The sequence below is a fragment of the Hypomesus nipponensis genome, chromosome 18, assembly GCF_054491055.1.
Source record: "Hypomesus nipponensis isolate SF chromosome 18, ASM5449105v1, whole genome shotgun sequence".
Lineage (NCBI taxonomy): Eukaryota > Metazoa > Chordata > Actinopteri > Osmeriformes > Osmeridae > Hypomesus > Hypomesus nipponensis.
The window spans coordinates 12,163,223-12,188,655 of record NC_140378.1 but is presented as its reverse complement, the minus strand read 5'-3'; the positions used below and the strand labels follow the sequence as shown (position 1 = coordinate 12,188,655).

The 25,433-nt window shown below is 50.2% G+C and overlaps 1 protein-coding gene across 1 annotated transcript in view; it reads right to left on the bottom strand.

The window, feature by feature from the left end:
• Positions 1 to 25,433, bottom strand: part of camta1a (calmodulin binding transcription activator 1a) — a 252,833-nt gene that overhangs the window by 92,335 nt on the left and 135,065 nt on the right. The window contains exon 5 of the mRNA XM_084680920.1: positions 23,562 to 23,697. Within this exon, the coding sequence (XP_084537046.1) occupies positions 23,562 to 23,697 (136 nt within the window). The remainder of the gene's footprint in view (positions 1 to 23,561; positions 23,698 to 25,433) is intronic.

The following is a 25,433-nucleotide window of genomic DNA, read 5'->3' as shown; positions in this document are numbered from 1 at the left end:
TCATAAAGGTTATTATTACGTATGCATTAATCATAATTAAAAACCTAATGATATTCTTTCAGTTTAATTAGAATGGAATGTTTTTCTACTTGATGGTTTCGAATGATTGTACGATAAAGCGCTCTAATATGGCCTTCAATCAAAACCATCCAGATGGTTGTGGATTAAGAAATGAACGAAGCAGGCTGGGGTTGGGTGGAGACACAGCACCTGAGGTATCCTCTGTCTGGTGGAGTGGAATACCTGAACCTCTCACACTGCCAACTGTCGAGGTGGTATCCAATTTGGGAGGACTGCCTAAAGTGAGCCAAGTAAAATCAGCAGTTTTTGGGGGCTGTAATTCCCAACGCAAAGGGCAAAACAACACACCCAAACGATGTTCTGTCATTCATCCCGCCAATAAAAACGGAGATAGCCTCGCATCTGTTTCATTTATTCATGCTCTCTGCTATTTTTGTAATAGCTACCTTTTTAAGGCTGGTCTGTTGTTTTGCCGTGGGAGGGAAAGTTTGTGATGGTGGGGGCAAGGGAAGTGATGTGTGTGGGTGTGGAGGAGTGAGGGGGGGGATAACAGATGAGAAAGCGCCTGCATGCCTCATAAAACAAAGATCCCCATAGAAGAGCCATTTCCTCAGTGCGGGTTGTGAAAACACAGCTAGAGGATAGAGAACAGGCTGAGGTGGAGTAGCCAACGTACTGGCCATCTGGACATAGCCTACTGCTACACACTGCCTGCATTCTGCCTCTCACTCACCTCTACTGTCTCTCCTTTGCTAGCAGTGTAGAGGAGGAGAACACAATGGCCAGGAGAGAGAGAGAGAGAGAGAGAGAGAGAGAGAGACAGAGACAGAGACAGAGAGAGTCAGAAAAAAAAGAACAGGCAGAGAGAAAGATTGTGAAAGAGCGAGAAAGAGGAAATAAACAAAGAAACAAACAAGTAAACAAAGAAACCAAGAAAGAAGCCAGTAAAAGAGAACTATTTTTCAGAAAAAGTAAAGGTCCACTGGGGGCATGCATTAAACATGGAATGAGACAGAGCTCACCCTTTACTACTATTGGCTTATACCGAGGGGAGGCAGCCAGTGTTAATATTTCATGGGTCCAGCCAGCAGAATAAAGAGGTGTGTACACTCACGGGAGAGCCTTGCCCACCTGCCCAACTCTAGGACAGAAGCTTCAGTTGTGTCCAGAGGTGTGTGCTGCTGAGTGTGAATGTGTGTAAGAGACAGAGAGAGAGACAGAGAGAGAGAGAGAGAGAGAGAGAGAGAGAGAGAGACAGAGACAGAGACAGAGAAAGAGAGAGAGAGAGAGAGAGAGAGAGAGAGAGAGAGAGAGAGAGAGGAGAGAGAGAGAGAGAGAGAGAAAGAAAAAGAACAAAGAGAGGATTGTGTGGTTGTGAGAAAGAAAGAGACAGATAGAGTTTATACGTGTTTGTGTGTGTGAGTGTGTGTGAGTGCTAGGAGTGAAGTGTGGTGTCTTCTCCCCCCAGTGGGTACACAGTGACAATAAGAAGTGACAGAAGCGGAGCGAGGCTGACTGGACAACACATCCTCATTGAGTGGATTAGTCTGCACTGGTAGCCTGTGTCTTGCCTCCAATCCCTCAACTGATGAGGAGACGAGGGGAGGAGAGGGGAAGAGAGGGAAGGAGTGGAGAGGGGAAGAGAGGAGCGAGGAGGGCCTTGCAGCCACTCTGTGTTCACCACACTCCCACCCAAAGGCCCCCGTTCAGATCAAACCACATTACCTCATATCCGTGGCTTAACCTCCCTCCTCCCAGAGAGCCCCTGATCTGCAATCCTAAACACTTGTGTGTGATTGGCTTAGACACCAGCTTTGCCAGCGGACACAGGAAGACTGCTGTCCCCTCACTTTGGCTCAGGGTGAAAGCCTCAAAGTCACAGGCACAACTATAGTATGCAACAAAAGAAATCCAGGGAACGGTGGTGATTCCATTGCACCAGCACTAGACAAAGGTCTTTGCTTTTAGGGCAATCATGGGGTTTTAATGACCAATTGTAAGTTGCTGTGTCAGACGGACATAAACGGGTGCCATCCCTCTCAGGCAGCTCTCAGGTCTGCCTAGCCCAGAGAGAGAGAAAGGGGGGCAGAGCAGTTAAAGCACAAAAGACATACAACGAATCGAGTCCTCCGGCCAGGGCTCTAAGAGGCACTTTGCTGACTGTGTCCCCAGTGAGCAGGAGGAGCAGGAGGAGCAGGAGGAGCAGGAGGACAGGCCTTTGTACAGCAGGAGTCTGGGGCCGCAGAATTCCCTGCTTCAGCGATTCTTTACTGGGGACAGGTCCCAAGGGGTGCCTCTCCTCCCAGGGCTCCCCCACTGTGACTGACGGCCACCTTCTGTTCTCCCGTGGAAGGGGGGGAAAATGGGCCACTATCTGACCCATTTCAATGACTCACTCCACCGCTTAAACCCAACTGTCCTTAAAACCTTGGGAGAGGTGAGATCTCAGCACCTCTCTGTTCCATTGCACACTGCTCAGGAGATGTCATAGGGTGGGAGACGGTTAAGAGAACTAACGCGACGATGTAGGATGGAGGTGTGGGTGCAAATAAATCGAAGAGTAACACTAATCCCCTGATGTTGCTGTTGACAACAGCGCTCACCAAAGCTCCGTGGGGCTCCTATTGGTTCAGATAACCGTGTCAGCTGGTTCACCTGAGGGCCTGTTCGCTCACGGCCTTGTCTGTCACCTGGTCTCTTCTCTCCTGGCACAATCTGTCCCTCCGTCCCTCTCCTGCAGCCTCAACAGCTGGAGGAGGACGAGACATGACGCTGGTCTCCCAATGGAAGCAGCTAGACGTGGACGTGGATGGAAGGATGGATGGAGGGATGCAGTCGATGGAGTGTGTTTGTGACATGTTTTATTCAAATATCTTAACAAGCTGTCGCGGCCGCTGTCTGATTTTTTTTTTTCATAAGCCTATCAAATTCATCAAGGGATTTTTTTTACTGGCCTCATAAAACAAGGAGGCATGAATACAGTGAGTGGTCAAAGAGCAGTAAAGTACTAATACCGTGGGATTGGGCAGGAGCTGAGGTTTAGGACTGGGAAAAAAAGCAATGCTGCACATTGAACTTAAACATGCAGCTGTGCAGTGCATGGTTTGGCCACAGGAGGCGCCACAGCACACAGCTTCTCTAGTCAGACAGTTGTCGTCTAACCCAGCAGACACAAGTAACAGTTTGACCTTGCGATCAACTCTGGAGAATTCATGAACATTAAACATATTCATCAGAATATTCCACTGAATAGTCAAATCACCTTCCTGTGCCAGCCCACTCCCACAAGGTCAAAGACAACCTATGCAGATTTCAAATTAAACAGCGTCAACACGCCATTCACGTGTGCCAGCAGTGTGACAGGGAGTCTGATGTATCAGAAGGGATGTGGGCTGCCGTGACAACGATGGGACCGTCGAGCCCATGTGTCCCCCGGGGAGGGGAGAGGCAGGGCCAGGAGGGGTCAGAGGTGCGGGGGCCGGGAGGGCGGGGGGGGGGGGGGCAGGAGCCGGCCAGACTCCCAGGACAGCAGGCGACTGGCGGCAGATGAATGCAGAGCTGCAGAGCACCTTGACAGGACAGATCTCTCTTACTATGCACAGGGCCCACCTTGGGGACGCGGGGCTAATTTCCTGTGAAAACAGAAGACTACTGAGGCACGCAGCGGGGGCGGGAGTCAGCCTCTCCTGCTTAGTAGGCAGGTCTGGACGGAGAGCGTTGTGGTCGGACCTGGGGTGCTGACGCAGGACAGGGGGCGGAGCGACGGGTGGAGGGGCAGCGAGGGGTGGAGGAGCGGCGAGGGGTGGCGAGGGGTGGCGTCTGGGCAGAAACAGCTGTGGAGCTGACCCCCTCCCTGTCTGACGGACAGCAGCAATGTCACATGATTATGCAGCACGGATCCTCATCTGCATGTGGTTAGGAACACCCTGGCCTCAGCCCTGCCTGCCTGCCAGCCCTCCCCCCGCCTGCCTGCAGCCCCCCGCCTGCCTGCAGCCCCCCGCATGCCTGCAGCCCCTCGCCCTGCACCCACACACACACTCACACTTCGTGCATAAACAAAGAGCTGAAATACAAAACACTAATTATGGCAAACACACACACGAACACCGAGAATAAATAAAAAGCCACAACTAATTAACAAAGGATGGCAAACCCAGACACACACATACACACACACAGGTGTACGCACACAGGTGCACACACACGGGCGTGTGCAAACACACACACAAACTGCACTCCTGTTGGCATCGAGGGGTGCTGAATGAGGGTGAGAGTTAGACAGCAGTAGAATGACAATTCCTCTGTCACTAGGGGGCCCTAACCTCGGTGTGGAGAGGACTCTGGTCCTAACACACACACACACACACAGCCGACATGCTGCCTGACTGGAACAGACGCGGACTGAGAGGAAACAATACACACTACGCACCTCACAGCTCACCCCTCAACAAAGACCTACAGCTAATGAGAACACACTCCAATAAATGTGAACACATATTTCTGCAGGAGCTGTGTGAGCTTCATCACTGGGCTGTGAGGATCTTTATTAGCAGACATGGCTGTCAGTGCAGCCAGCCCTGCCAAACACAGAGAGGAGAGGAGGAAAGAAGGAAAGAGTGAAACTGGTGTTGTTTTCAGAAAGGTCAGGCTGATTGTCTTTGCCCAAATATGCTGGCCTTTTCTAAATTAACTTGGCAAAGGCGATATTTTCCACAAAGCCCAGGATTCATGAATCAAAGAAGCATCTATAGTTCACCAGTGAAGGCGACCCCCCCCCCAGCACCCCCCCCCCCCCCGTATCTCCGCCCCCCCCCCCCCCCCCCAGCCCCCTGCCGAGCTGACATCTCCAGTAATTATGTCATTAACACTATGGCAGGCCTCATTTCAGAGATAGTACGCTCTAATTGCATTCAGACGTTCATTAGTTAAGCCAAACATTGGATACGCAGTGCGCAGGTGCGGCAGGGGGCCACAGGCCACTTGTTTTTTGGAGCACGGTTGCTGTGTCAATGTCCTGATTGGTGCGCGCCTGATATCGCTGACAGGACAGGTTTTTGTAATTTACCGATAATTACCCTGGCGCTCTGATACAATAAAAAAGTCAGTGGTCCCTGCTAAGATAACCAATCATGGCACAGCCCTTCTGTTAGCCGTCCAATGGTCTGCCTGTCTGATGTTGGAGCAAACATGATGTAGTTGCATGGCTGAGAGTGCATCTTTTAAAAGGCTGTTAGAAACGCAGAACGGAAAAGTCAGCTGAAAATTCATGTTATGATAATGGAATATCCGCTTGAGTAAAATGTAGTTGGTGGTTAATTATACATGATCATAATGTTGGGAATGCTGAAAAGATCAGTAGAAATAGTTTAGCAGCTTTTCAGACAAACACTGTTTGTGATTCAGACCATGTAGTTAAGATGTTGACTGGGGGGCTGGGTGATTTGGACACAGAAGAAAACAGCTTTATCTGTGTCCTGTGATGATTTCTTACATTAAGCCTGGCTGGCAGAGCAGGCCAAATGCTTAACTAGGCAGAATTGGAGCCACCATGAGCTTGGAGTAGCACTGGGCTGCACTTCAACAACTCATTTATCAGCCACACAGCTACCACTGGGCCACCTGTTCTGACACAGTACAGGGACGGACATTTACGTCCTACTCTCTCTCTCTCTCTGTCATCCCTCCTCCTCCACCTCCTTCCTCCTCCTTTTCTACTCCATGTTCCTTTTTAGCCCCACCACCACTGTCACCTTTAGAATTTGAATGTACCTGTGTAGCAGCTTTGGATAATTGAATACTGGGTTTGATTTAGTTTGAAATCAATTTGGGAAGGGGCTTTTCATTTATTATACTCCTTGGCTTGGAAGCCATATCTAAAAATCCCTCAGTTTGGCAGGGGCTGGGTCCTCAAAGAGAATTTAAGGAGTTCAGAACTAACAGAACTGTTCAGCAAGATGTGTCCTCCTCCCTCTGCTCCTCTTCCCTCTCCTCTCCTCTCCTCTCCTCTCTTCTCCTCTCCTCTCCTCTCCTCTCCTCTCCTCTCCTCTCCTCTCTTCTCCTCTCTTCTCCTCTCCTCTCTTCTCCTCTCTTCTCCTCTCCTCTCCTCTCCTCTCCTCTCCTCTCCTCTCCTCTCCTCTCTCCTCCCCTCCCCTCCCCTCTCCTCCCCTCCCCTCCCCTCCCCTCCCCTCCCCTCCCCTCCCCTCCCCTCCCCTCCCCTCCCCTCCCCTCCCCTCCCCTCCCCTCCCCTCCCCTCCCCTCCCCTCCCCTCCCTCTTCTCCTCTTCTCTCTCCTCCTCTCCTCCTCTCCTCCTCCCCCTCTCCTCCTCCCCTCCTCCCTCCTCCTCCTCTCCTCCTCCCCTCCTCCTCCTCTGTGTGGACATTGTCTCCTCTGTGCTTCTTCTCACCACCAGGTGCTGCTGTGAAATAAGGAGAGGCGAGTGTGCAGGAGGCAGCCATGCTCACAGGTTGACATTTTAGCCAGCTCCCTGAAGACACAAATGGCAAGTGTGTGGGTGGATGTATGCATGCCCTTATGTGTGTGTATCTGTGTGTGAGCGCATGTATGTGTGTGTGTGTGTGTGTGTCTAAATCAAGCTGGTGTGTCTTGGGAGCCTTTAAGTGTTGACCACACTGAAAACAACAAAATAACAAATCTATGAGGCAATAGAACACACTAAATAATACAAATTCCAGTTCGTTTAAAAAACTGCTTGGTGTATTCAGATGAAATACAAACATGCTTTCGAATGAACACATTGAGAAAGCATGTACTTTGTTCAACGTAAGAGGCTCTGTAAGCACTGCTTGAGAAGAGCAGGCAAGTGAAAAGCCCCTCTCCATAAAGGGAAGGTTTACCACCATTGAGCCAGGAGCATCGTCACAGAAAGAAAGGCAGGCACAGGTGGACACTTTCTGTCAGCAGAAGGACACATTGTTGACAGAGATAACTGCAGCTTTTCCTGACTTCCGAAAAGCTATTTCTCCTCTTTCAGGTGAGATTTCTCTATCCAATCCTTGCCTCTCAGCCGAACCTGGCCCTGGATTGTCACCTGGTTTACTGTAGGCGATACTAGATGGTTGGAGCCCCAGGATATGGTAATGCATGTGCTGCTTTGACCTTGGCGAAGTGTGTTTGGAGGGTGTTAGACCCCCTAATTCATCAGAGACAGCCCATTAGCTGGCCATCCAGCCACACCAGCACACAATAGAAAGTTGTGGTGGGGAATAGCTCCAGCCCCGTTACTGAGATATCATTAGTTACTGCCTTTCAAAACTGCTGAATTGGGACACTTACCTGACTTGCCCCATTTTTTGCGCCAGAGAGTGTGGATGTTGATGAATGGCGGTAGGGGACTGTCACCATGCGGAGCAGAAGTGAACAGGGTTAAGGACATAGTCTAATGCTACCATGTAGGACCACAGGTGTTTTCTTAACTATCTAACACTTCCTGGACTCTCTCTCTCTCCCTCCCTCTCTCTCTCTCTCTCTCTCTCTCTCTCTCTCTCTCTCTCTCTCTCTCTCTCTCTCTCTCTCTCTCTCTCTCTCTCTCTCTCTCCCTCTCTCTCTCTCTCTCTCTCTCTCTCTCTCTCTCTCTCTCTCTCTCTCTCTCTCTCTCTCTCTCTCTCTCTCTCTCTCTCTCTCTCTCTCTCTCTCTCTCTCTCTCTCTCTCTCTCTCTCTCTCTCTCTCTCTCTCTCTCTCTCTCTCTCTCTCTCTCTCTCTCTCTCTCTCTCTCTCTCTCTCTCTCTCTCTCTCTCTCTCTCTCGCTCATCTTCTCTTTGATGAATGAATAAGATCACCTTTCCTGACTAGATCCCCAGCACAAATAACATTCAAATTACCTCGGAGAGGGATTAGCAAATGAAGGATAGTTTATGTAAATGAGTGGTTTTGAAGACATTTCCGAGCAGGCCAGGGCTGCCATGTGAGGTCAGTGGTTGTGGGCAGCCTCATATGTCTAGATGTCATGATATATGGAACAGTAATTACAGCCGCCCTGCTCTGCCCTGATAAACAGCCCTAGCTGAGTGAGAAGCGGTGATTGACAGCCGCAATAAGAGCCCAGCCACATAGCCCTTGGCCTACGCCCACTCACCCCCCTAACCCACCCAGAGTCCGGTCAGACTGATCGTCTGATGCCGCCCAGGCAAGGCGGAGGGTGACATCCCCCCCCACCCTTGTGAAAATGTTGCCCGTCACATCCATCAAACCGTCCTGCTCACCCCCATCAGAGGGTACAGGCGAGCCAGAGGAATCTAATCAGGCTGTCTAATTGAAGCGTGGGTCTGGCCAGGACCTGGGCTAGTCTAGAGGGGGTGGTGTGGGGTGGGGAGAGCGAGCGAGGGAGCGAGGGAGCGCTGGGCAGGGCTAGGCTGGGGGGCGGGGGGAGCGAGGGGCTGCTGGGCATGGTTGCGCTGTTCTGGGGATGTCAATAACCCTCGACGGGTGTCAATTCATCAGAGCTCCTTAATGTCATTAGCCTTGAGAGGGCTCTCCTTTGCTTTCTCTCTCAGTCTCTCTATTTCAATCTTCTCCGTTTTTCCATATCCACATTTTCTCGTGGTTTCTCTCACTGCTCTCTCCGCACATAGTAGCCGGCATTTCCGAACACAACAAATGAAGGACCAGTGCTATCCATCTCCAGTCTAGCAATGAGCATACACACCCTCTCCCCTCCAAGACTTACCTTCCCCACCTCTTCTCCTATCCTCTCTCTCCAACTCTAGTCCTTCCTCTCTCCCCAATATGCTCTCCCTTGCTCACCAACAACATGTGGCGTACATTCCAGCTGTTTATTAAACAACGCCAGGGCTTCCCAGGAGCAGGTGATGCAGTCAATTACTCCACAATTACTCGGGTAATTATGCAAAGGAGGAGAAAGAAGCGCTGTGCAGAGGCAGGAAGAGGAGACGGAGAGGACCTTGGCACAGGCTCTAGGGCTGTGTTGGCACTGCCTGGGCCAGGATGGCAGGCAGGCGATTGAGACCTTGAAGCGACAGTGCCAGCGAGAGTGCTTCCACAGAGGACAAGGTACCTGCTCACTTGTCAAAAACACCCCCCCACACACAAATCACACACACAAACATACACACAAACATACACCAAACGGATGCGCACACACACACACAAACACACACAATCTGTGATGCCTGAGTGTGTCTCATGCATGGCCAGGCCAGCTGTTTGTGTTTTGGACAATAGCTGTACAGTGTTTCTGTGTTTTCCTCTCTACTTTGAGTCTGCTCTCCCCAGACAATTAAGTGTCTTCTTCCCCAGCGGCAATCCAGGGAGGGGGAGTGGGTGGGGAGAAAGGAGGGGTAGGAGGGACAGGCGGGGAGATGTAGAGAGGAGAGAAAAAAGAGGGAAAATAATGGAGAGAGGGAGCAGAGAGGTGAGCAAAATACTGCAAATCAGCAGGGAGTTGCATTTATTCCACCAGGTTTGATAAAACATACTGATTGAATAAGGGTTTTTTCACTGTCACTGACAAGCACTTTTAAATTATTGTCAATGTGTGTATACAAAAATCAATAAACAAAGTTTCATCAAAAAAAGAAGACAGCTTTTTTCTTTCTTTGACTTTCTGCATCTGACTTTTTTCCTATCTCTCTTGGTCTCTCTCTCACTGTTTCTCTCTATTCCTACCCTCTCTCCTACACAAACAGGCGCTGTTCCCAGCACCCAGCAGTAAACACACGGCTTGTCTTCCTCCCTCTCTCCTTCCCTTCTCTGAGATGAGTTTACCTCCCCCCTCTACCACTACTGCTCCAATCATCCTCGTGGACAATCTAACACTTTGACAATGAAGCTCACGTCAAGCCCTTCTCACATACGAGTCCTGGGGCAAATTGAACTGCAGACTGGCTATTCTCAAACAAAAAGTGTCAGCTGGAATGAGAGGGCTCGGCATATCGCCCGCCATGAGAGCTTTATGTGCCGGGATTGAAAATAATTTCACTGCCAGGATGAATAGCAAATTGCTTAGTGTCAGCTCATCACTTGAGGGGGAGAGAGAGGTGGATCTAATGCTCCCCAGCACAGGGCTGCTTCAGCTGTCTCTCTCCAGCCTCGACAAACACGACTGGCGGCAAGCAGAATAGCTCTCTATGAGAGCCACTATGCTCAGGACACTAAGCCTGCTCATGTGACTCCCCCAATTCTACATGGGTACATCTGTCTCTGTGTTAGGTTACAGATCAGCATGGAGGCTGCAACTTCTGTGGATATGCAGTTCTGAGTGTATGCTCAACACAACAGCCGGCAGAAGCAGGGATAGTAAGACAACAAAATCTGATCTCAAATCAGGAAACTGTTGACATACTTACTAAAGGTGTAGCATATTAATCTGGAGATGATTGTGTGATTTAATATCAGAGATTTTGGAAAGGAACAGTGTTCTGTTTGTCCTCCAGCATGAGATTGGTAGGCCTGTCTGTCTGTCTGCCTGTCTGCCTGTCTGCCTGTCTGCCTGCCTGCCTGCCTGCCTGCCTGCCTGCTTGCCTGCCTGCCGGCCTGTCTGTCTGGCCTGGCAGGGGGCAGGAGCAGCTCTGGGCTGGTCACATGACCTCCATGTACTGGTGGAGACAGGTGCTAGAAAATTACCTCACAGCTCCCTATCTCCAATCTGTGGGATTAGGCTCCATTAAACACGGAGCGCCGGCAAGCTTTATCTCAGGATTTCACTCGGAGACAGAGCAAGCGAGAGAGAGAGAGAGAGAGAGAGAGAGAGAGAGAGAGAGAGAGAGAGAGAGAGAGAGAGAGAGCAAGAGGAAGGGAGGGAGGGAGGGAGGGAGGGAGGGAGGGAGGGAGGGAGGGAGGGAGGGAGGGAGGGAGGGAGGGGGAGGGAGGGAGGGAGGGAGGGAGGGAGGGAGGGAGGGAGAAAGGGAGGGAGAAAGGGAGGGAGAAAGGGAGGGAGAAAGGGAGGGAGAAAGGGAGGGAGAAAGGGAGGGAGAAAGGGAGGGAGAAAGGGAGGGAGAAAGGGGGTGAGGGACGTCCTTCACCTTTATCGACCAAATTATATATATACAAAAATGATGGATGAGAAGAAAAAGTGTGTTTCTCATCTGGCTCTCGTACAGAGTGGTGGAGGTGAGAGCCTGGTCATTCTGCTCCTCTGCGTGTTGCTGTTGGAGGACCCAGACGCCCACTCTAACACTGGCTGCTGCTGCCTCTGCTGCCTCTGCTGCTTCTGCTGCTGGCAGACTGGAGAGGCGGGTACACTGGCACACATATGCCCTGCAAAAACCCCTGGCTCCTCACTCACTTAATGGGAAGTGACCACTACTGTGCCCACACCCTCCTCCTCCTGGCTGCTACACACACACACACACACACACACACACACGTACACACATACACACGCACACATACACACACTCTCCCAAGGAAATAATGTTTCAATTTCAGAGGTCAAATCAAAGGGATGCCAGTGTACATTATGGACCGCTGCCATTACACTGTCTGCTTTACAGATTCATCCATCACTTAGCTATTCTAGCCATCCGTCAGCCTGTCAACACCAGCCTGCAAGCTGTTAGCACTGGCATTCAAACCAATAAGAAACACAACACTTTTCCCTGGTCATCCCCGTCTAACCTTAGTCTAACCTCCTTTAAGAGAGAGAGAGAGAGAGAGAGAAAGAGAGAGAGAGAGAGCGAGAGAGGGTTCCAGACAGGGAGGGGTGGTCAGGTGATGAACCGCCCCAGTGCCCTGCCTCCACTGGGCTGGTATCGACCTGCTCTCCTCCACTCTGTGCTCCACTCTGAGCTCCAGCCATGATTCATGTGGCTGGGCCTCGGTCTGCACAGCACAGCACACACTCACAGATACACTCACGCTGTTACAGATCCACGCACACACGCCTACGCGCCCATCACATACGTACACACACACATATACACACACACCCACATATACATACACACACACATATACATACGCACTCACAAACAAACCAGCAGTGGAGTCAGGCCGCGGCCATGCTCCCCCCACCAGCTCCCGTCCTGTCTCAGCTGCGTCCAGCTCTCTGGCCCCAGGCTGCTGTGTGGCTGCGGCCAGCAGGCCTGACTGGCCGTCGGCATGCCCGGCTCTGTTTACATCCTGACTGAGCGGGTGCAACTGCTCTCTGCTCATTGGACAGCAAGTCAGAGGAGGAATCACATTGTAGGTAATGGGAAATAGTCTGTTTCTGGTGCTCTAAATGTGAGAAACCAATGAATGTGTACGTGTGTGGTCCCTGACTAATACTAGTTAACGTTGAAATTGCAAAACAAGGGATCAGTATCAACATATTAACATATTTTAATAAACATACATAAAGTTATGTATAACTAAATGCAGTGTTTACACATCTAATGCATGAGCTTTCCGTCAGCTTTACATAATGAGAGGAAATCGGCAAGCATATGTCTACCAGTTGTGGTAAGCGTCATTAGAGTACACCACAACAGCATGATCCTCTATTAAACTGCTATGACACTCAAATCAAAATTTAGTATTAACTATATTTCCATAAATAGTGCCTGTGGAGGATAATCATTCCCGGCAAGTGGTAATGTAAATGGTGCCTTTCTTTCATCTCCGTTTGGTATGTTATTAAACATAATAACGAATACCACAGTTTAATGTCACATGCTACCATGTGTGTTATATCCTATGGTAGTCTGTAACTTTACACAGAGCATGTTATCACACAGCAAAAAGAGAAAGGGGGAGAGAGAGGGAGAGAAAGGGAGGGAGGGAGACAGAGACAGAGACAGAGGGAGAGAGGGGTTGGAGAGAGAGAGAGTTCTAGGCAGCAGTACATAAAAGCCCAGCTCCAGCCAAGGCCTCTGCTCCAATGTGTTGAAATTAATTGAGTGAAAAAAATCTGCTGTTTAAGGTTGAACTGGGTTATGGGAGGCAGTGTAACAATTGTTTTCTGTTTGCCAGGGGCTATATATCGTTCATTCTAGCTTTCTCTCTCCTCCTCGCTCAGCTATCCCCCCACACACACCATCCACCCACCTCCCTTTTCTCTCTTCCTCACAATCCATCCACCTCGCAAGCCTCTCCTCTGCTTCACATCATTCTTTTTTCTTTCTACACTCGACCATCTTTTTATTCATTTTTATCTCCTCCATTTTTATCTGTCGTAGACTGGTTGTTTTTGCTTGCTTTAGACCTCATTCTCCTTGCAAGAATAGGCTCTATTCGTAGAATGCACTTTGATTATTTATGTTTGTGTGTGTGCTTGAGCAATGTCTGTGTGTGTGTGTGTGTGTGTGTGTGTGTGTTTGTCTGCATGCATGCATCATTGCTGGGTGACAGTGACATTAACAGGGGACCCGTGCTAACACACCAGGCACAAGACACTCAGCGGCCCCCAGGGTCTACACAAATGACTCATCCACTCATCCCCATTTGGATATATAATGAAAATATATTCCCTGACAAGACATTCTCATTTCTCCAAAGCCCCCGAAACCAAGAGATCTGAACATATCAGTGTGAAACAGTGACAACATTCTATGGAGAACATGTATCATAAGAAAAAGAACCCCATTTGTTTGGTAGGACGCAAATTAAAGGAACATGACAGGCGTAGAGAAGAGCAGAGAAGAAAAGAAGGTACGGTACACAGGAAAGTATCCTCACTGTCTAAATGTTTTCCTGTTGCCTTACGGCCTTACGGTTTACCCTGTTTTCTCTGTTAAACTCCCATTAAGCAGTCTTTCATGTTAAATATCCATCCTCTAACTATCACTCTGAGAATAAGGAACAGCTTCTCACCCTGTATGGAACTTTTTATAAACACTTTATCATTCTCTTTGAACTCCCTAGCTTCACTCATTACGCATCGTTTGAAGACTGGATGCTGGAACATTGGTGGGTTTTGATTCTGCAGTTATTATACATAACACAGCAACAAATTACTTATAAACTTCTACGCCGGCCTTTAATAATAAATGTGGTGGATACAGTAGATGTTTGGCAGAAGACATACACAAGCTACAAGATAGCCTGTGCGTGAGATAGATAGATATATACTGTACTTCATATAGACACTAGAGGATTTCGAAATACAGCACTTCTGCTAAAGTCAATACATAGAGATTTCTGCCGATGGAGCAGAAAAAACTTCCTTTGAAATGCGTCTGCAGACGTAAGAGAGAGGAGTGGAGGTTCTGGTGCTGCGTCAAGTGGAGATAACGTCACCCAGCGATTCCACCTCCGAGCCCTGGGCGAGCCCAGCGCTTGCCCATTCCACCCTGCACCTCCTCTCAGAGAGAGAGAGAGAGGGATGAAAGCAGAGGAAAGCTGAAGGGCCAGCTGGAGAAAGAGCAGCGGCAGAGCGGCAGGATCTGAGGAGACGAGGCCCCTCTGTAGACAACTGTCTTTACCACTGGAGCGGGCTCCTAGAGACGGACCACAAGGCCCCCCCTCACACGAGCAGGGGCTGGACTGACAGGCTGTCAGGCAGAGATGCTGTACATTAAAGCAGCAGCCCATCCCCAGGAGCCCGCCAGGGCATTTCACTCGATCCATATCATACATTTTACAGGTTTCTCAGACAGAATTTCACTCTGTGTTTCTGTTCAATAGGCAGGCCTTCTCTGACCCTTTGGTCTTGCCCTCTGGACATGCTGTACTCCCATCAAAATGGAGGTTTGTGAATGAACAGAAAACTCATTAAAAAGGGATTTTGCTGAAGACTCTGACGAAAAGGAGTTTAGAGAGAGAGAGAGACACTAGAATGTACTGCTACGCGCCCTCCCCCCAGGTCAGAGTGAATAACAGTTGGAATCAATTAGTACCTCTGATGAACATCATTATATAAATATAACATATAACATAAAGCTTACCAGCTGGAAAAGTAACATGATAATACACAAACATAATAAAAAGTGTTTCACACAACTTTCTTCCATGTCAGGGAGACAGTGATGCTTTGTGAAAGTAATTCATGAAGTTTAGGACCAGGTATTTTGCATTGTGTGTGTTTCTCGCTGTCTTGCTCTCTGTCTTTTTCTCTCCATCTCTCTCTCTCTCTCTCTCTCTCTCTCTCTCTCTCTCTCTCTCTCAGCAAGTAAACAGGAAGGCATTCTACGTGATATCTGTCAAACTGCGGCATCAGAGAGCACTGTTGGAGGTTAGGCCCTCTAAGTGGACTGTGGTCTCAGGAACCGATTCACCCCTGATAGGATGCTGGCGCACCGTGTATAAGCCTCCCACAGAGGAGCGCACAGCTCATCTGCAGTGGAGGATTATCCACGGGGCCATTGCTACTAACAGACATGTGGCACACCTGGATCCTACAGTGGGGAGGGAATGTGTTTTTTGTGATCAGGAGGAGGATGTTAGGCATCTTTTTAGTCAGTGTTCCAGGCTACATGCACTGTTTCAGGTGCTGCAGGAGTGCTGTAGGAGGCTCGGGTGGGAGTTGTCAGTGTGGCTGTTTCTAGGGGGACCCAGGTACACAGCTCCAGAGAAGAGGACAGCATGCCTCGCATATTTCTTATTTGGGCAGGCCAAGCTTGCAATATGGAAGACGAGAAAAGAGTATAGGCGTTTGGGAGTGGGGTCGATGGGAGGGAACATTTGTGGAGTTTGTTGATGTGTGGGGGGTGAGGGGTGCCTTGTGCACAGTGGATGGGGAGGGGGTTTAGAGCTGAAGTTGTGAATAGGAGGGGTTTTATTTATTATTTTTGTTTTGTTTTTGTTTTGTTTTTTGTTTTGGTTTGATGAGAAAACAACATTGAGGGAAATTTGCAAGTGAAATGGTTTTGTCTTGATAAGAAATGTTTGGCGTGGTAAAACTGCTTGGTTGGAAGGCAGTTCTAACTGCCCAATAAAAGTATCTTTAGAAGTCAAAAGTCTCTCTCTCTCTCTCTCTCTCTCTCTCTCTCTCTCTCTCTCTCTCTCTCTCTCTCTTTCTCTCTCTCTCTCTCTCTCTCTCTCTCTTTTTATCTCTCTCTCTCCTCCTCTATCGCTCACTGAAGTGTACTAGAAAAGAGATCACATGCTAAGCAGTCTTGTGTGTCACACAACACCAGCACGCCTGCCTCCCCTACAGCCCTTTGTTTCCTCCTGCATCCCCCTGCCACCGCAGTCCCCCGTCCCCGTGTTTGCATATCTGGAGGTGAGGCTGCTCAGCCTGTGTCTGTCCCAGGGGGGTTGGATCAGAAGCAGGAGGAGTTCAGTAGCTTTAGTGCAGCTCTAGCGATCATGGAGATAATGAATGACACGCCGGGTACTGGCGGGAATGAAGACCCTGCTTACATTTCAAAAAGACCCAGCGTGCATCTTCTCCCTCCAGCCCCCCCCCCCCCCCACCACACCCCTCACCCCCACAGCACTCACACCCCCATCCAGTATCCCAGGCCTTCCTCCCTGCCTCTCTTCTTCACTGCGGTCCTTTATGTGCTCAGGCCTCGCCACTGCTGCTGTGATTCATGTAAGCACAGGAGTTACCCCGGGGGTTTTCTGACCAACAGCTTATTATGTCCACTCCTCTAAGCCATGGTCCACAAATCAGGCCTAATCTCTACTGCTATGTTCCCCTCACTGAGGCCCAGCAGTTAAGATTGTGTGTATGTATGTGTGTGTGTGTGTGTGTGTGTGTATGTGTGTGTGTCGGGGGGGAGGGGGCGGGTGCAATCAGACCTATCCATAAACAGACGCCACAGTCCTCAGCCTGAGTGGCACATTAAGTATTTCCCTCGTCGTCCTCCTGCCTGCCGTCACCAAGAAGAGGGCCCCCCCGCGGAGACGCCCCAGCGCGACAACACGGCCGCGTGCCTCAACAAGTAGGAAATTAAATTAGGGGAAGTGCCGATAATGCACAGCTTTTGACAGGCCCCTTATACGTTCACATCCTACAGTACTACACCCCCCCCCACACACACACCCCCACCCGACCCAACCACCTAAAATTAGCCACCCAAATCCTGCTGTCGGATTGAAATGTTGATAGCAGGATCGGCATGAAAGGCAGAGCTGGGGCTTAACTGCTACTGAGTGATTCAGCGATTGTATGAAGTAAAAGAGGAAAACTAATTACACTGGGCTTAGAGGGAAACCATGGGTGAGCCGGACACTCCCTGGGCTTGGGGTGAGACATAATGTGTGAACACTTTAGCCGGGCCAGTAATAACAACATAATAACACTCATTTAGACGTTATCGCTGGAACACTTGCCTGGCTAATAGATGTCACATGCTGAGACCCAGTGATAGCAGGCCGCACTTGGACCACAAAGGATGTGTTGATCAGCTGGAGCTTTTAGTCTCGAGAAGTCTGAAGGACAAAGACTCTTGACGTAGAGTCGGTCTGAATGAGAATATGGTTTGCTATGGTTTAGATCCTCTCGTTTCAGAGCCAGAGCACTACTTTCTATTCTGGACAAAGGTTCGCAGGTATAGTCATGGTAACGGGGCTTGAAAAACATCACTAAAAGATTGGTTTTAACCCTTCACATCAAGGTGATTCTAAAAAGGAAGTGCGAGCTGCCAGATCTCCAATCCTGATGAAAAACAGTGAATAGCAATGCAGACCCCACCAGGGGAAGACAAGACAATGGGAAAGGTAATCGATTTACTGTCTTTACAAAGCAGACAGTTGACAGTTGTCTAACAGACAGTCGTATAAGTTCAAATAAAAATGGAAAATACTTGAGGGAAGGAAGGTTCTTGCCTGAGGCGTTGCCTGTACCAGTTATCTGATTGTAATTTCACAGTTGAGTTAGACCAGGGTAAAGGTGGAGGCATGGGTGATGTCACTTCCTCTCAGATAACTTAAGTTTGTTTTGTGGGTTTTCACATCAGGTCGAACAATCTAGATATATCTGCAACTGAATCTGTATCATCCTAACAACGGCACTAGAAAGACTCCTGCACCTCAACACACAAACACACACACACCTGTCCCCCAACACACTAACCCACACACCCAGCTGCACCCAACCACACTAGGCAAGTCACAAGACTGTACTACTACAGATATATATGAAACCTTTATGTATTGATCAAATATTAAATGACGTGTTGGCTCTCACTGCAGATCAAATCCAACACAGACAGTAGCAGTCTCCTACTGAAGGTCATATGACTCGGGCGCCACTGTGGGGTGTAGCATCCGCAGTTCATCCACCATGGTGTCCACTCCATTAGGACATTAGCAGCCCAAGCTTTGACATTTGTCTTCATTATTATCAATGAGCAGAGGCGATTGAGCCACCAGCATGCTCCATTAGCTTCCTTCATTGCACAGTTGCACGGCTGAAATCACGCATTAGGACAAGCCCGACATGGGACGGCGTGTTTGGACAACTGAGGAGGAGATGCTCATTGTTTGTGGGGGATGGGTGGAGGGTGGAGGGTGGGGGAGGAGGGAGGAGGGAGGAGGGAGGAGAAAGTTTGGGAGGTGGAGGGGGGAGGAAGGAGTAGGGAGATAGTGGGGGAGGTGGAGAGGGGAAAAAAAGGAGAGAGCATGAGAGGTGGAGGTGGAAGGAAGGAGAGAGGGGAGTAGGTGGAGGGAGGAGGAAGGAGAGAGTGGGGGGATGGAGGGGGGAGGAGGAGAAGAAAGAGAGGGTGTGGTGGAACGGGGGGGGGGTGTGGGTTGCAGAGGGGGGGGGGGTATTGGTCAGAGCATTATCAGTATTGGCTGAGTTGTGTGTGTACAGGCAGAGAGGGCTGGGGGGTGGAGTCTGGGGAGGGGAGGCGTGAGCACCTTAAAAGCAGAGCTCATTTCAATCGGTGTAATTAGCCTGCGGTAATGAAATAAGTCAGAGACACTGCCACCTTCACTTAAGAGAAATCGATCTGTGTTTGGGGGAGTTTATTAAAGCACAGAAATAATGGAGGCGGGGGGGGGGGGGATGTGGAGGTGGAGGGGGGCTTAAAGGAATGGTGTGGAAAGTGGGGGGTAGCCATTAAAAGCTAATCAGGAGGTTTGTGTGTGTGTGAGTCTGATTATATATCCGATCAGATGAAGGCTCAGAGAGGAGCCAGGAGAGAAGGACATCATGTTCTGGACCAGCCTGGACACCTTCCACCATACTGAGGGGTGGACTGTTACTGGAAACAGCTAGGGAGTTGGCTTTGCTATAGGTCAGTGGTTGGACCTAAGAGTTAGGTAGAGAAAGGGAGCTAGGTTGAGAGGGAAAAGATGAGAGACAGGAGGAGAGAGAGAGAGAGAGAGAGAGAGAGAGAGAGAGAGAGAGAGAGAGGGGAAGAGAGAGAGGCCTCGCTAACCAAGGTGCGAGGGGCTGTACCGAGGACAGAGGTGGTGAGATAATCACTGCCGGACATCTCTCCTTAGGTGCCCCAAATGCATGCTGGGAGCCGGGGGTGCAGCTTGCTCATTTGGGCAGCCGTCTGGCTGGCTCACCTGGAGTGATGGGGGAGACGTCAGGAAGGCAGGCTGCTATTTCACGGCCTGTTAAGCGCTAATGCCGCAACACGCCCCACGCTCCAATTTTAGGGAACAGGGAGCATTACCGTCCAGCTCAAGGTTCTGTCCGTCTGGACTGTGGACTAGGAGGAGGAGGGGAGAGGGGAGAGTGTGAGGAGAGGGGGCAGAACGGGGAGAGAGGGGAGAGAGGTGAGAGAGGGGAGAGAGGGGAGAGAGGGGGGAGAGGGGAGAGAGGGGAGAGAGGGGAGAGGGGGGAGAGGGGAGAGAGGGGAGAGAGGGGAGAGAGGGGAGAGGGGAGAGAGGGAGAGAGGGGGGAGAGGGGAGAGAGGGGAGAGAGGGGAGAGAGGGGAGAGAGGGGAGAGGGGAGAGAGGGGAGAGAGGGGGGAGAGGGGAGAGATGGGAGAGAGGGAGAGAGGGGGGAGAGGGGAGAGGGGAGAGAGGGGAGAGAGGGAGAGAGGGGGAGAGGGGAGAGAGGGGAGAGAGGGGAGAGAGGGGAGAGAGGGGGAGAGGGGAGAGGGGAGAGAGGGGAGAGAGGGAGAGAGGGGGAGAGGGGAGAGAGGGGAGAGAGGGAGAGGGGGAGAGGGGAGAGAGGGGAGAGAGGGGAGAGAGGGGGGAGAGGGGAGAGATGGGAGAGAGGGGAGAGAGGGGGGAGAGGGGAGAGGGGAGAGAGGGGAGAGAGGGGAGAGAGGGGGGAGAGGGGAGAGAGGGGAGAGAGGGGAGAGAGGGGAGGAGGGGGAGAGGGGAGAGGGGAGAGAGGGAGAGAGGGAGAGAGGGGGGAGAGGGGAGAGAGGGGAGAGAGGGAGAGAGGGGGGAGAGGGGAGAGAGGGGAGAGAGGGGAGAGAGGGAGAGAGGGGAGAGAGGGGGGAGAGGGGAGAGGGGAGAGAGGGGAGAGAGGGGGAGAGAGGAGAGGGGGGAGAGGGGAGAGAGGGGAGAGGGGAGAGAGGGGAGAGAGGGGAGAGAGGGAGAGAGGGGAGAGAGGGGAGAGAGAGGGGAGAGGGGAGAGAGGGGAGAGAGGGAGAGGGGGGAGAGGGGGGAGAGGGGGGAGAGGGAGAGAGAGGGGGGAGAGGGGAGAGAGGGGGAGAGGGGAGAGAGGGGAGAGAGGGAGAGAGGGGAGAGAGGGGGGAGAGGGGAGAAAAAAAGATGGGGGACAAGAGATAAAGAAAAAAGGTGCAAGGTAGAGGAATAGTCAGAAGTAGAGAAATGGCAGAAAGAGAGCAAAAAAATGAGAGAAAGGAGGAAAAAGAGAGAGAAAAACAGACAAAGAAATAAAGAGATGGGCGAGTGAGAAATAGTGGGAAAGGGACAGGGGAAAGATAGAGTGAGGGACGGAAAGAGAGAGAGAGAGAGAGAGAGAGAGAGAGAGAGAGAGAGAGAGATAGAGAGAGAGAGGGTGAGAGGAGGAGAGTGGTGGTTTACACGGGCTGCTGAGCGAGTGCTGTGGAGCAGACAGGACAGAAGCAGCACGCGCTGACATCCACTTCAGCTACGCTAGGCTGCCTCTCTCGGGCCCCTGAAGGTCCCGCTATGCCGGCCCCGCAATGGAGCCACTGAGCACCGGCAGCCTGAACCACCCACAACACTTGTCCTCTCCAGTGGCCAGCTAACTCCGGCCTCTGTAACAACCAGAGGGCTTCTAATAGGCTGTGTGAGAGAGGAGGATGTACTGCTGTAAAACACACACCTTAGCCACTGAGGGAGAGTGTGTGTGTGTGTGTGTGTGTGTGTGCCTGTATAAGGCAGATGTAGCTGTGGTACTTCTCGCCTGTGTGTGAGCACTAACTGTCATCCTAATAAGGCTCGGAGGTTTGAATAAATGTGTCAGTCAATGTTTACAGCTGACTGCTATTTTGTTCTCCTTTAGGGAGTCGTGAGACGAACAAACAGAGCAGGTGTTGTGTATGAGGACGTAGTGTGACCAGCGTGGTCTCAGTGAGGACTGTCCCCGCTCTGCTCGGAGGACTGAGGTCAGGTCATTTCTTTGTGTTTACTGTAAACGAAGCTGCACATGACTGATGGGTCAGAGCTCCTTCCTGGTCTGGAGAACCATGATGGATCACACTTCCACTCTGTCTGGGGACACACACACTGTACACACACAGACACACTGCACACACACACACACTGTACACACACACACACACACACTGTACACACACACACACGTGTGCGCCTGCGCACAACAAACACACGCGCACACACTCACTGACGCCACATCACACACACAGTTAGGACATGACTCAGGCCGAGCACAGCTACAGCAAGGCTCACACGTACACACCCGGGAAGGCAGTAGGCAATGACACACACTTACCCACGTTCTGTTTGCTGATGACCTGATCAGATCTCAGGCCTCGTTCACACAAAGGAAGCCGTGAGTGGTCTTTGTCTCTCCATTCTACCTAAACTTGCTGTGACTTGTTTCTCTCTGTCTGGCTTCACCTTCACACCCACAGCAATTAGCCTGCAGGAGATAGGAGAGGCCTCTCCCTGGGAGCCTTGTCAGAGGACGGCCGGCCCCCCTCACCACTCTCTCCGTCCCAGGTGACTGGACCTGGCAGCAGGATGAACAGTGGGACTCCAGAGAGAGATGTGTGTACGTTTGTTCACGTGTGTGTGTGTGTGTGTGTGAGTGTGTGTGTGCATGAGCGTGTGTGTCAGGATGATTTAGCGCTTTAACATGCCCTTCATTCAGGCTTTCACCTTACGAGCTCCAGTGGGGTTGTGTGTAAGTGTGTCTCTGCCACCCCAGGATGTCACATGATAGTTTTGGGCTACTCATCACAATAATCATTTAGAGTGGCCTTCCAGACAGAGTGATCCCGTACTGCATGTGTAAGCTTAGCATGGCACAGTGACATTAATGCTTTACAAACAGGACTGTCAGACATTTTAAAGAGAGATGAACTACAGCGGCAGCGAGGTTTAGTGAACATGTCCGCAGTCTCAACAAGTTATCACAGCATGTGCAGCGATTCAGCACTGAGCTTCCTAGTAGGGGCTGTTTGCTCTTACTGACAGCCTCACACAACACTACCAGTGTGTGTGTGTGTGTGATAGAGAGTTACATATATATGGTATATAGTATAAAGTGTATATACAGTATATATATAGAGAGAGAGATAACAAAGAAAGAAAAAGAAAGAGATGGAAATAGAGAGAGAGAGTGGTTGTGTGTGTGTGTGTGTGTGTGTGTGTGTGTGTGTGTGTGTGTGTGTGCTGTACTTTTCTTCCAGAGCCCACTCCCAACCATCCTATGCCTCTGGCACCGGTGCTGGTGGCTAAGCTTTGAGAAGTGAGCAGGACCAAAACCCAAACTTCAGCACTATGGAAAACAAAGGCAGAGGAGGAGCCTGGCCAGAGAGCAGCTCCTGCTGGGGTATGGGACTGCTGATAAATCAGCCAGGGTGCCAGCACTGCACCACTAACCAGCCTGGGACACGCTACACCAGGCTGGGTCTCGCTAGACCAGGATAGGACTGTGTCTGTCTGCTGTCTGGTGCCTAGACAAGTTTTGAGGAACGTGTAGGGAGGGGGGGGGAGTTGGTCAGAGGGGACGGGAGGGTGATAGAGGTGGAGGGAGGGAGGTAATGGCAGGGGGGTGGTGGAAGGGTGAGGGGAGGTGGGATGGATGGAGGGATGGAGGGAGGGAGGGTAAGGGAAGTGGAAGGAAGGGTTGAGAGGTGGTGGGAGGGGACGGAGGATGAAGGAGGGGAAAGTAGGGTGTGGAAGGTGGAGGGAATGTGAGGGAGGTTCAGGAGATGAAAGGAGGGCTGGTCGTGATGGAGGGAGAGCTACAGAGGATGAGGGGACAGTGAAAGAAGGCGGGTGGGGGTGTGGGGGGGTGAGGCTCAGCATGGTGCGCCTGGCTGGGAACTGGAAAGATTAATGTAGGCTCTCTGGAGCAAAGGCAACATCCACAGCCTTAATAAGGTACAAACAATCGGTTCCACTCGGCTGCCTTCCCAGGGAAAACTATTGTTGTGCTGCATTGTTTCTTGGCCTGGCTCCTGGGAGATAGGGGGGCCAACTCCAGCATGTGGCTGTCTCTCTTTAACAGCCAGGGGACAACTCAGGCCCAGACCCTGGTATGTCCGTGTCAACATGAAAACCCCCTCAACCCCCCCGCCCTTCCTCCCCCGGCCCGCCTCACCTCCACTCCCTGGACTTTCAGCTTCATGTGATCCTCCCGCGTGGTCTTGCCATCTTTCCTCTTCTTCCAGCAGTAGCCATCTTTTCTGTATTTCACCTTCTTCCTGTTGTACAATATCATCGACCCATTCTGTGGCCTAGATCCAAGGAGAGAGAAAGACCCAGAGAGGGAGAGAGAAAGATATATATATATATATAGAGAGAGAGAGAGAGAGAGAGAGAGAGAGAGAGAGAGAGAGAGAAAGCGAGTAGGAGAGGGACGTAGAGCGGTAGAAGAAGGAGGGAGATGAAAAGAGAGAATTTTTAGTCAAAGCTATTGCTATGGGACTCATTTCAGAGCTGTACAAAGAATCTTGACATGAGTCTGAGCAAGGCAGAAATGCACCAGTGACTTTAGATGACAAGACTTCTTTATGGTGTTGCTCAACAATGCAATGCACAGTTTGACAATGAACAAAGCAACCTTCAGTATACATTTCTCCACAATGTAGATCTGTACGAGCAGGGAAAATGACACCACTGGTGAGTATGTGTGTGTCATTGTGTGTGTGTGCGCACGTGCGTGCGTGTGCGTGTGTGATTGTGTGCGTGTGTGCGTTTGTAAAAAGCAAGGAAAGGGAGCTTCCTTATCTCCCATTCATTTCATCCTGTGAAATAAGTTGTGGTGGAGGAATTCCCCTTGGGAAACCCAGACCTCCTCTCCAACTCCATTCATAATTCATCCTCTCCACCACAGCACAGCAACACGCTTGGCTCATTATGATAGAATACAACTATTTGATGATTATCTGCCTTTTCACTTCCATTTATTACAGAGGCATTTGGCGTGCAGTGTTAAACATTAACAGAAAGTGTATCATAAAACATTTACGACACACTCGACAATTAGCAAAAAGTTCCCCATCATGTGCCTGAGCTTGGCCAACCAAATACTTGTTAAGTTTGCTGATTGTGAATGTACAATAAGCAAAATGTACACATTGATCAACATAAAGTGCACAGTTTAGACACACAAACGCGTACATCCCAAATTTCTACACACAAACACACCGACACACACCCATGCATACACAGACACTGATATATGTGCAGACTGTAATGGTGGTTTGATCTATTGTTCTGTTTAAGCGATAAGTATAATTTCTACACTGTATGTTTGAGATGTTACTCTGAAATGTGTTTTCTCTATAAGCATTTTGCACATTTCTTTAACTGTGTACCTCTTCTGTTATTTGCTGACAAGATGCTAATATATTGCTGACCAAGTTGAAACGATCTTTCCCAGAACCAAGAATCGTAGGACGTACAACAGAAAACAGCTGTTAGCATCCCATTAAGTTTACGCATATACGTAGGGTGCATAAAAAACATATTGTAAACTGTTTCTTTGAGACACTTAAAAGCAATGGAAGTGTGAGTCCTTGTCTGCAAACAATATAAGTAGTCAAAGTTGTGTCACTGTTTGGGCCCTATAGCTCACCTCATGTATAAAATGGGATCGAGATACACATGCAGTGGTTAGATTTTCACGACTACAAACATGCCGTACACACACAAACATATCAACAGATGCACACACACACACACACACACACACTTTGAAAACTTACCACAAAGCAATAAACAAAAGCTTCACTACTTTGCAGAGAGAGAAGCTAAAAGAAAAGGGCCCACTTAGTTTTGCATAGTGTTATTGTTTATTGTTATACTTTTCCTCTATGGTTTTATTTATAACGGGGCATGCATCATCTTCCATGTCTGCTCACGGGGCTGGCTGTCTGTTTATCTTGGTATCTCTCATCAATCATTTCCTAGGCCATATCTCAGGGGCCAATGGGAGGAGAGGGGGAGGGGGGGTCCCAGCAGTCCCCCT